This window comes from Apis dorsata, unplaced genomic scaffold (assembly GCF_000469605.1).
Source record: "Apis dorsata unplaced genomic scaffold, Apis dorsata 1.3 scaffold_137, whole genome shotgun sequence".
NCBI lineage: Eukaryota > Metazoa > Arthropoda > Insecta > Hymenoptera > Apidae > Apis > Apis dorsata.
In genome coordinates, this window is record NW_006263429.1 from 650,689 (window position 1) to 662,622 (window position 11,934).

Sequence of the window (11,934 nt, forward strand, 5' to 3'; positions counted from 1 at the left end):
TATTATTCATTATTATTATTAATATTATCATAATATATTAAATTTTTTTTATTGAATTAATATTTAATATTATTATTATTTAAAAATTTAATTTTAAAATATAAATAACATTGTAAAAATATTTTTAATATTAATGTATTAAATATTACATATATTATAATTAATACATAATATATTACAAGGATATTGAATCAAAAAATTATCAATTATTTTATATATTATTTCAGAAAGGATATATAATTAAAACAACAAATACCAAGAAATATGTCAGATATCCATTAGTTTTTACTCGTATAGTGGATGGAGCTTTGCAAAATTTATTAGATTTAGTGTTTCAAGATTTTGTTGGTCTTTGGCTTGATGAATTAGCTTTTAATTCTGAACAAATAATAAACAACATGAAACAAGATATATGGGGAGCAATTCAAACATTTCATGATCGCTTATCAAAAGTAGATCACACAAAATTAGTTGTTTGTAGTATAGTGAATAAAATAACATTTCATTTTGAGAAAATTAGAATTGCTCAAACTGCTTCGTAAGTTTAACTATATTTTTTTATTTAAAGTTTTATTTAAAGTTTTATTTAAAGTTTTATTTAAAGTTAATGATTTTTAATAAAATTTTTATCAAATATTATTATATATTTTGTGATATCAGTTTTTAATATTAATTGTTTAAATAATATATTATATAGATAATATAAAAAATTCTATTTTGTTAAATGTATTTAAATAGGGCACAAGGTGATGATCCAGTATTTATTTTATCTACACATTTAATGTCACCTACAGCAGAATTAGATTATTTGAAAAAAGTTAGTGAATTATATATTTTACTTTTATTACCACCTTGTTATTCTCTTGCACCAATGAAATATTTATTGAGAGAAATTCTTGCATGTAAAAGTAAGTATGTATATATATAATTATAATATATACAACATATATTTATTTCATTCTTTATATCTTTTATTAGTTTTAAAACCTGCAATAGATTTAATAACAAATCCAGACTATATTAACCAGAAAATTTTATCATATATTAATCAACAACAGCTTGCAGAAGCAATGCATAGAAAAACATATGAATATGCTGAATCATTTGAGGATTTTATTCGTATGATTAAAAGCTCTAAAGATTTAGAAGTTTTGAAGCATATTAGATATAATATTGTTACTGAAATTATGCAAGCTACAACAATACAAAATATTAAAAGAGCACAAGGTTTAGATCCAGATAATAATGCATTTGGAAAATCTGATGCCATTCAAGCTCGAAAACTAAAGAGATACATCAGTCAATTGACATATGCTAAAAATACATGTGAATGTCATATGCAATCATTAGGATGGAATGGATATCCTGTTCAGGTTATAAAATTATTTTCATTTAAAATATAATAACTTTAAAAATAATTTTTATATAATAAAAATATTTAAAAATAATATTTAAAAATAATTTTATAGGCTAATGATGTTACTGATGCAGCAATGGTTACAGAAGAAACAATCTTTCCATTACAATATATTTTAGACAATGTAACAGGTAGACGTTATCTGTCACAATTCCTTGAACAAGTTGCCAGTCAAGATTTGATTGGATATTGGGCAGCTGTGCAAGAATTACGTAATGCAGATAAATCTAATTGGCATCAATTAGGAGCTGAAATTTTTTACACTTACATTACATCCCCAACTGCTGAAATAAAAATTGATCGAACTATTCGTAAAAGAATGGAAAGTTTTTTATTAGGTGATAAAGGGCCAAATGTATTTTACGAAGTTCAAGATAATGTTGTTAAAACTTTAGAAGAAAAGTATTATCCTTCATTTGTAGTTAGTGAACAATATAAAAATATGCAAGAAGCACTTCTTAATGAAAGAACAGATGGTTAGTGTAAATATTTTATATTTAGAAATTTATATTTTTATTTTCATTTTTATATACATTATTCAATATAATTTTATATTTTAAATTATATTTAGTATTATATTTTAAATTATATTTAGTATAAAAATATATTTAATATATTTATATAATATATTTATATATTTATATAATAAATATATATATATAAATATATATTTAATTATATTTAGAATTTAGTAATATGTAATAATAAATATATTTTATAATTATATATATGTTTAGATTTAGTAGAAGATCGACGTATCGGAAATGGAGCATTATCAGAAAATATGTCTTTATTTGTTGGCGAACATTCAAACTATGCTCGTAGTAAATTGGATCAACTGAAAGAAAAATTAAATAATAAAATGCAAGCTTTACAAGCATTAAAATCTTCATTAAAACCAGAAAGCAAGGTTTTAAATTTTTTGGCCAAAGAAGTTGAATTGTTACAAAGTGAAAAAAAACAGTTAGAAGCACATTTAACTCATACAGAAATGTGGGCAGAACATTTGGGTCATTGGAAAGCAGAAGTACAGAGTGCGGAAGTAAATAAAGTTTAAGTTATTAGAATTTAATTAGAAAAATTTGTCTCATATTGTTTAATTTAGCAAAAAGTAATTGTTATTTTAACTTATTAAAACAGATACCAGATAATGGAGAATCTCCACAATTTGTTTTGGTTGTTCATATGAGAGAAGATGAAGACAATAATGAAAGTATATATAGTGGTTGGGTTGTATTAAGAAAATTACAAGATTTTCAAGATCTTCATAGAAAACTTCGTCAACTATGTTCTAATGTGAAAAATTTAGATTTACCATCACAACCTTTAAAATTTTTTGGAAAATCTGATAAAAATACTTTAGACAAAGCTAAGATACAAATACAAAAATATTTAAATGTATATTTTAACATTATAAAACATTACATTTATATAGTAAATAATATTTAGTTTAAATTTAATTATCAATATTTTTAGTTTGTTTTAGAAGATGAAAAACTGAATCAAAGTGAGGCTTTATATACATTTCTTAGTCCGAGTTCGGAACATTTGAAATATCCTCCTTCTCCCAAAAAATCACGATTTTCTTTATCCACATTATTTAAAACGTAACTAACGTAACTAAAATTATTATATATTTATTATAAAAACTTTATACTTGAAAAATTTAATTTTTTATTTTATTTATTTTATTTATTAAAATTTATTTTAGATCAAACAACAATAATGAACTTCGTGATAAAGAAGAGGAAGAAGATTATTCGTTACTATTAGATGATACCGATAGTGCCCGATCAGCTACAGATGGGTGTTTGAATATTAATAGAGATGCAATAGCAGAACCTCTTTATACGCTTTTAGGTGAAATTTTCGATCTTCGAGGTGTATTTCGATGGCTTAGACGTTCATTAATTACTTTTGTTCAAATTACCTATGGTCGAACTATAAACAGGTTTGTTCATACTTTTAAATCTAATTCATTGAATCTATATAATGTATCACAAAGCTATGTTGATCCATATATAACTCAAAGCTACAAAATAATTGAATTGTTGCATATTTTCTACATTTATAGTTCTAATAAATTTCGCAATTTCTTATTGTTTTTATCTTTATTAAGTTCTTATTAAATATTAAAATCTTTTTTTTTTAATTAAAATAATTATTGCAATATATTATTATATCAAATACAAAAGATAATGTTTTTATTTACTAGAGCATCATGCATACTATATATTCTTTAATCAATTTTAATAATTGAATTATTATAATAATTGAAAAAAAACATGTTTTGTGAGACATGTGTTATATTTAATATGCATCAAAATAATATAAATATTAAAATAAAGTTTCAAAATATTTTTTTTAATATTAAATATGTAATCATCAGACAAATCAGAGATACTATTGCATGGGTGTTCTCAGAACCAATGCTTCATTACTACATACAATTGTTTACGAAATCATGGTGGCCAAATGGTCATTTAGTTTCTGAGACAATTTCTCGTTCAGATGAAGAAAAACTAAAAACTCGAGGGGAAGCACGAAGACAATTTTTAAATAATATACCCGATGTTTTAACAAATTTAGTAGGATCACAAAGTGCACAACGTGGTGCAATTAAGATTTTTGACTCTTTACAGAATGTGAATTTAAATAAACAATTATTTTATGTAAGTTATCTTTATTAAGTTATAATATAATTATAATATATAATGTCCTATATAAATGTATAAAATTATATAATAAAATATTAAATTAATATTTTTTATTTATAGGATATCTTTGAAGTTTTGATGTATGAAATATTTCCAGAATTTAAACGAATACAATAAATTTTCAAATAACTATACATTTTATATATGTTAAAATTGAAAAGAATCATGTTATTATATTTGTATTGTATATGATTTATTCAATTGAAATTATTTTATATAATGTAACATAAAAATATATAACACAAACTATTTAAAATCTTATTAAATATAAGAAATCTTAAGAAATATTTTTAATAAAAGTTAAATAATATTATTAATTATTATTACAAAATACTTATACTATATAAAAATAATGTAAATTATGTAAATTATTTATATAGGATTTTAAATAATAACAAATGACATATATATATATATAAATGTGTATTAATAATTAAAACAAATTGATTGTACTTTACAAATTAATACAATGTACATATTTATTCATATATCTTTATTTCAGAATATTTTAAATATTTTTATAGAATGTATACACAATATAAACAATTTTTTATATATAATTTCCTCCCATGCATTTAAAAATTCCCAAGATAATTCTGAAATATGATCAATGTATACTATTCCTTTAATATAAACTGTTCCTTTTGCAGTCAAGTCATCTCATAAGTCATGTCATTTCAATGGTATTATTCAAAACTGTTTTAAAACAATTATTGTGTTCTATTAAAATAATATAATTTAATTTATATTAAATATACAAAATATATAACCATTAGCAACATTTGTAATAAGAAGACTTAAAAAAAGATATCAATAATTATAATCTTAATAGTTTTTCAAAATAAAATAATTATAAAAATTATGGCTTGAAGAAAAAAAAGAGAAAGAAAAAAGAAATAAAAAAAAATGACTGTAAAACGTGATCTTTTTCAGTGATCAACTATTCTGATAAATTAATAAAAAATCAATAAATTCAAAAATAAAAAAAAATTTTGACTTTTACAATAACTAATTACTATTCTGATAAATTAATAAAAAATCAATAAACTTGGGTTTTCTTAATAAATATTTTAGATTATTTTTATAATAATATATATCAACTTGTCAACAATCAATGATATAACAATAACAATTTAATATTAAAATATAAAATTACATAATTTAAACAATCTTAATAATTAATTTTTAAATATTAATGATATTTGCCTATTGATAATATGAATTGATATAAGGAATATTATGAATTTAAATTAAAAATTATTTAATTTAATTTACAAAAAAAAAAGGTAAAAATATCTACTATTTACAATATTAAAATTTAAACTATAATTACATTTAATTATTATAATTATATAATAAAAATCTGCATTTATCACATTATTTTCATTAATTTTTTTAAAAAAAAATTAACAATTGAGTAAATGAAATAATTATTTTTTATGATTCACTTAAGTTAATATATTAATATATTACAATCAATAATTCAACATCTTAATAAAAATTAAATTGTAAATCTTATGATATAAATATAAAAAAATTTCATAGAGAAATCTTTTTTGCAATTATTAAAAAAATAACAAGATGACATAATAAAATAATATTTTAAATTTTTTCCAAAAGATTATATATATTCTTAAAATCAAAACTTTAATAAAAACATTAATAAAAAGAAATTTATTTAAAACAAAAAAAAATAATTTAAATAAAAGTACAAAGAAATATTCATATATAATATATAAAGAATTAAAAAATATACTTCTTTCTTAATTTTTTCAGTATAAAAATGATATTACTTATGTGATGACAACATTCAAATGGATTGACAGAATACAATTTATTATGAATAATAATAATAATAATCTTTATAATTATTCAAAATATGATCTAAAGATATTAATTATTTATATATTCATATTTTTAAATGTAGCTGAAAAAGAGGGACTAGTTTTTATATTATTTAATAATATTGTTCTATATGAGAATATTAATTATTCTCTTTCCATTAACTATAAATTATTTATTATTATTTATTTGCATATGCGCTGTATAAAGCACGTAATTAATTATCATTATTATTATCATAGAATTTTCATCAAAATTTGTATTAACAAATAGATAAATATCTAAATATTTTTGTTGCCAAAATATTTATAGGCAAACAAAAATACAAGGATATACAAACATTTAAGTATCTATTTAAATAGAAAGAAAAAAAAATACAAAAATATAATTCTTAAATTAACATTATATAAACAAAAAAATTTCATAAAAAAAAATAATTTGATTATAAACACATATAAGAATATATTTAAAAATTTTATCATAAATAATATCTGCAGATATTTATATATTATATTAAAAATGATTAAATTTGTATCAAAATATTAGTAATATTCTAAACTTTGTAATATAATAAGTAATATATATAATATTATAATGACATTTGATTTTTCAATATACGATATATTTTTCAATATATATGTTTAAAAAAAATATTATGAAAATTGTAATTAATAAATAAAAACATTAAAAATCATTAAAAATATAAAAATATTACTTAAAGCATTTTCAAATTTCAAGAAAGCAGTTTTTAAGAAAAAAAAAATTGAAAATATTTGAAAGTAAATTTAATAATATTTTATTATATATTAAAAATTAATCAATAACTTTAACAATAAAAATGATAGAAATAATATTACAATAATTATGAAAATTTGTTTTAAATCAATTAAAATAATTTTTGTAATTAAAAATTTACACATTTTTACATTTTTCATCAAATCTCGTATATGAATATAGAAAGTAAAAATAATTATAATGGTAAAAAATAACAATACCATATTATAAATTATGTTAAAAGAAAAAATGGAAATTATTAATATTATATTAATAATAATAAATTAATATTATAAATTTATAAATATACAATGCCTAATATATAGACATATAATATAAATATTGTTATGTCTTTAATGGCATTGACTAGAATTATTTAAAAAATATTTGTCATTCATAAAAATTAATGCAAATAATATAATTTTGTATTTATATGTTAAGAAACATGTGAAATATTTTTGGAAGATCGATTCTAGACAAGAAAAAAAAATTTATATGCAAAAATATTGATTAAAGCTTTTTATGTTATATTTTTATAAATAATTTAATTTTGTATTAGATGAGATGATATAGTAAAAGAGTGAAACACTTGAATTGATCAGTCTATAATATTTTATTACAATATTGCGATTGTCTAATCGGGTCTTAATAAAGAACTTAAAAAAAATGTATTTTTGCATTTCATATCATTTTAAATGCTATAGAAATTTTAATTAAATAATTAAAATATGTTAAGATACATATATTCTTATAAAAAGAATTTTTTAAATATGTTTTATTCTGTGCATCTAAAATAATATGATACATTCTCTTTAATATCTTTATAGATCCGGTTAGATAGTAATATTACCAATTAATTAAAATTATTTAATTGCTTATAAATTGAAAATAAGTTATAATTAATTTTTGTATATTAATTTTTGAGTTTGCTCTTTCTTATGTTTCTTAACATTTTGTATGAAAGATATTTATTAACTATAATAACAATTTATAGAATCCATTTTTTAAATATAATTAGAATATCTAAATTTTATATATACGGAAAATGGCGCGTGAGTTAATAAATAATATCTCACGTAGATACAATAAACTAATTTTTATAAATTAAAGAATGACTTTTTAAATTGTATAGAATTTTTAAGTAATGTGATATTGTTGACTAGTTGGATCCCTTTTTCTATTGCGAAAAGTATACATATTACCAGAATGTATACCAATTCTCAATTATTTGGCAGTGAACTCGGGCCAATAATTTACATAGTAACGATGTGTTAAACCTTCAAATAACCTATCCAGCCACATTGGTAAACCATCCAGAAGATTATCCTGGCATAAAATATTATTTCCATTCTGTAATAAAAATAATTCGAATAATCATATTTTAATTTGAAATATTTCTTATATAATTCTACTATAAATCATATCATTATCATTAAAAATATTATTATTTTAACAATCATATAAAAATCAAACCTCTTCCTCAGAAACATCAGATTCATTAGAGCTATCAAAACCTATAAATGCACCTGCTTCCGCATCGTCTGTTTTTCGAGTTAACTGCTTTGTCATTCGTTCTATTCTCTGTATATAAAAAAATATGATAAAAATGTTTGTGTATGTTGATCATTTTTAATATTTAATAAAATTTTTTTTAATATATACTTTACAAATATTTTGATACAAACCTTAGAACCTTTGCCTTTTATACATTCTGGATGTTTGGCATGATACATACAAAAATATTTACGATGTCCATTTAAAGATAATACAGTTCCAACACAGTTTTTGGCATTTATATTTAGTTCCTTTTGTTCTGGTAAAGTGAGAGATAATAATTTTTTATACCATTCTAATCCTCTTTCAAGAGACAAATGTCCAAACATAAGAGTTTTATTTTTCCTATATATATTTATTTTTGAATTATAATTTTTATTTATAACATATTAATATAATTATGAAGTATTTATAAAAATAAAAATATAAATTTACCTATAAGGCCACACAGCTTTATGAAAAGCTGGTAATAATTTTAATCTACTTTGATCATCGACTAATAATATAATAGTTCTACAACCTGGTTTTAATAATCGAACTAAACCATTATATTTCTCTGCCCGCAATTCATGTAATCGTAATTGTGGCTGTGTCGGAGTTGGTTTACTGTTATTCTTACATTGAGCACGTTCAGCTTGAATACTTGCTTCTTCTAACTTTCTGCAATGACATAATTTTAAAAACTAATATAATTAAGTTTTTTTCATAAATTTTATTTACAAAATTATTTCAAATAATTCAAATTAAATTAGGAAATTCAAATCAAATTAGGAATTCAAAATCAAAAATATAAATTATATATAAAATAATAAATTATATATAAAATATAAATTATATATAAAATGAGAATAATAATAAAAAAATTGAATGTTCAAATTTTCTAAATTAAATAAAATATCATTTTTTTAAAAATTATTATTATTTTTAAAAATAATTACTTACGCTAGATATGACATTCCATATCCTGCAGCACCAATTAACATTAAAGTAGCAATTACTGATACTAAAGGCAATATTTGCTCTTTAGTAAGACTATCTGAAATATAATCTACAGCTAATAACGCTTTTCCAATAAGTTTGTCTACAGTACCCTATATAAAAAAAAATAAATTTTAAATTATGTATAATACAAGATAATGTAATTAATTATTTTTTTTTTTAAATTAAGATATGTACCTGTGCATGTTCATCTGCTAATTCTCCTACAACTGCGGCATATGGTAAAGCTTCAGATGCACGCAATAATCTTTGTATAGTTTGTTCTAAGTTTTGACGTGTTTCATTCCATTGACTTTCATCTTGAGCAGCTTCAATCCAACCAGTAGGTAACCATTCATATTTCAAATGATTTGCATCTCTTCTCCAAATAATAACAATATGTAATAAAGGTTCTAGAGGACTACCTTCTCCTGTTGATAATGCTGATACAAATTCTGGTTGCGTATCTTTAAATACGTATGTATATCGGACTCTTTCAGTACTGTAAATTAAATATTATACTACAAAATAACAGCAAAATTTTAAAATTATAATAATAATATATTTATAAATTAAATTTCATTTTTAATATTCTCATATAAAATTTTATTATTTATTAATTGCAGATATTAAGATAAACTGAAACAAACAATTAATTTAAAAATCTTTTTTCTTTTATGAGAATTAAGAAAAGATTAAGATTAAAATTAAAAAATGTAATATGATAAAGAAGAATGTTTAGAAAAAAAAAAATAAATAATTTTAATATCTGTAATTTTTGTGATCATAAAATGATAATTAATATTAATTATATATCACTATATTGTATAATTTAAAAAACATTATATATAGTTATATACAAAAAATCAATTTATTTTTTATATATATAAGAATTGAACATTTTAAATTTGATCAAATATCAATGATAATTAATTACTTGGGTTTAAAATTTTTTACCTATAAGATGATTCTAAAGCTGCTTGTCTAAATTTGTGTCTAGCCAAATCATGAAAGTGACTATTTTGTTGTGATATTAAAACTGCGCATAAACGTTTTTGAGGTCTTAACCATTCGGGCGGACAAAGAGAGTCTAACATCGCTTGATTTGAAAGTCTTGGTAGAGCAAGAAATTTATTATTTGAAATAATATTGTGCATTGTGTCACTAGATATATCTTTCATACTAACAGATGCCATAGGTTTTTCAGAATTTTCATTAAATAACAATAAAGTATCTAAATCGACAGAAATTTTATACTTTGTCACAATAAATTCAGTTTCTGGTTTTTCCATCTATAAAGGAAAAATTATAATTAAATTAATTAAAAAATAAAATAATTTAACAATCATATTAAAAGTAAAAATGAATTTTACCTGAACAAAACCAAATGCAACACGATCTCTATAATAAAATGCAACAAATAAATATCGTAATCTTACAGATTCTTTCTTATCAAATATTAAAGCTCGAATTCGATTATCTATCCATCCTGAGAGAAAACTATCTATATTATTTTTATTTATATTAGATATTAATTTATATGGAAATTTACTTCGTAAGAAGTCTGTAAAGAAAATGAATCCATTTTTTATATTAAATATAAATATGACTGACACAATACTATTAAATGTGTAATTATATTAAAATATTAATAGTAAAAATACATACCAACAATTTTCTGAATGCTAAAAAGAGATTCTTTATATACACTTGTACGACCATCTATTGTAACAACAAGACATGGTAATGAATGAATTCCCAATTTCCTTGCTAAAGCAGACTCTTTTTCAGCATGTGCAGTTGCTAAACCAAGACCCAATGGTTCTAATTCATCAATCAAGCGTCGCCATGTTGGTTCGATTTGCAAACATGCAAAGCACCAATCCGAATAAAATAATATCAGATAAGGTGTACGAAAACTTTTTGGTACTATTACATTTTCAAATGATCTGCAGAAAGTGGTACATTCACATTTAAAATAATTATATATTTTTTAAATGTTTGCTATTAATTTCAAGCCTTTAATAGACTTTTTTAATTTTTTAGTGAAACAAACCGATATGTGATGCTCATCTTATAAAAAAGAGAAATATCTCGATTTTGATAATGAAATTTGAAATTTGAGGCAAATAATTCTTCCAATGGATCAAAAACATTATTAAAATGACTATTATCTCTTCGTTGTCTAGAAATATTTTCTTCTGTAATTCCATGGTTATCAAATTTTTTTCTTCTTTCTGGATCCGTTAAAATCTAAAAACAAAAAATATAAAAGATTTTTGATTTTTGATAAAAGAGAATTTATAACATATTATTTATTAATATTTTACCTCATAAGCTTTTGTAATTTCTACAAATTTATTTTCTGCACTTGGATGATCAGTTTTATCTGGATGCCTAGAGGATATGAACATTAAGAAAAAATTATCTTTAAATATATAAATTTAATATACTTTTAATATAAATATACATAAAATATAATATAAATATATATAATAAAATATAATATAATATATAATAAGTCATATAATATTACTAGCTCTTTTTTTTTTAAATTACTATAGATATTAAATATAATATAAAATATAATAACTTTTTAAAAGAATATATCTTCAAGCTCTTTAATTTTAGAAATAGAATGATACATTTTTT

The 11,934-nt window shown here is 20.3% G+C and overlaps 2 protein-coding genes across 2 annotated transcripts in view; one reads left to right on the forward strand and one right to left on the reverse strand.

The window, feature by feature from the left end:
• Positions 1-4,268, forward strand: part of LOC102673150 (sorting nexin-25-like) — a 5,464-nt gene extending 1,196 nt beyond the window's left edge. The window contains exons 2-11 of the mRNA XM_006613238.1: positions 228-538; positions 739-908; positions 979-1,373; positions 1,470-1,893; positions 2,155-2,459; positions 2,558-2,815; positions 2,894-3,024; positions 3,129-3,368; positions 3,807-4,089; positions 4,195-4,268. Coding sequence (XP_006613301.1) covers positions 228-538; positions 739-908; positions 979-1,373; positions 1,470-1,893; positions 2,155-2,459; positions 2,558-2,815; positions 2,894-3,024; positions 3,129-3,368; positions 3,807-4,089; positions 4,195-4,251 — 2,574 coding nt within the window. The 3' untranslated portion in view covers positions 4,252-4,268. The remainder of the gene's footprint in view (positions 1-227; positions 539-738; positions 909-978; positions 1,374-1,469; positions 1,894-2,154; positions 2,460-2,557; positions 2,816-2,893; positions 3,025-3,128; positions 3,369-3,806; positions 4,090-4,194) is intronic.
• A 3,071-nt stretch (positions 4,269-7,339) lies between these two features.
• Positions 7,340-11,934, reverse strand: part of LOC102673284 (dnaJ homolog subfamily C member 16) — a 5,994-nt gene continuing 1,399 nt past the window's right edge. The window contains exons 2-12 of the mRNA XM_006613239.2: positions 11,613-11,679; positions 11,339-11,535; positions 10,951-11,231; positions 10,656-10,846; positions 10,240-10,574; positions 9,481-9,784; positions 9,247-9,395; positions 8,740-8,964; positions 8,436-8,649; positions 8,224-8,331; positions 7,340-8,100 (exon numbers count right to left, since the gene is read on the reverse strand). Of these exons, the coding sequence (XP_006613302.1) occupies positions 7,975-8,100; positions 8,224-8,331; positions 8,436-8,649; positions 8,740-8,964; positions 9,247-9,395; positions 9,481-9,784; positions 10,240-10,574; positions 10,656-10,846; positions 10,951-11,231; positions 11,339-11,535; positions 11,613-11,679 (2,197 nt within the window). The 3' untranslated portion in view covers positions 7,340-7,974. The remainder of the gene's footprint in view (positions 8,101-8,223; positions 8,332-8,435; positions 8,650-8,739; positions 8,965-9,246; positions 9,396-9,480; positions 9,785-10,239; positions 10,575-10,655; positions 10,847-10,950; positions 11,232-11,338; positions 11,536-11,612; positions 11,680-11,934) is intronic.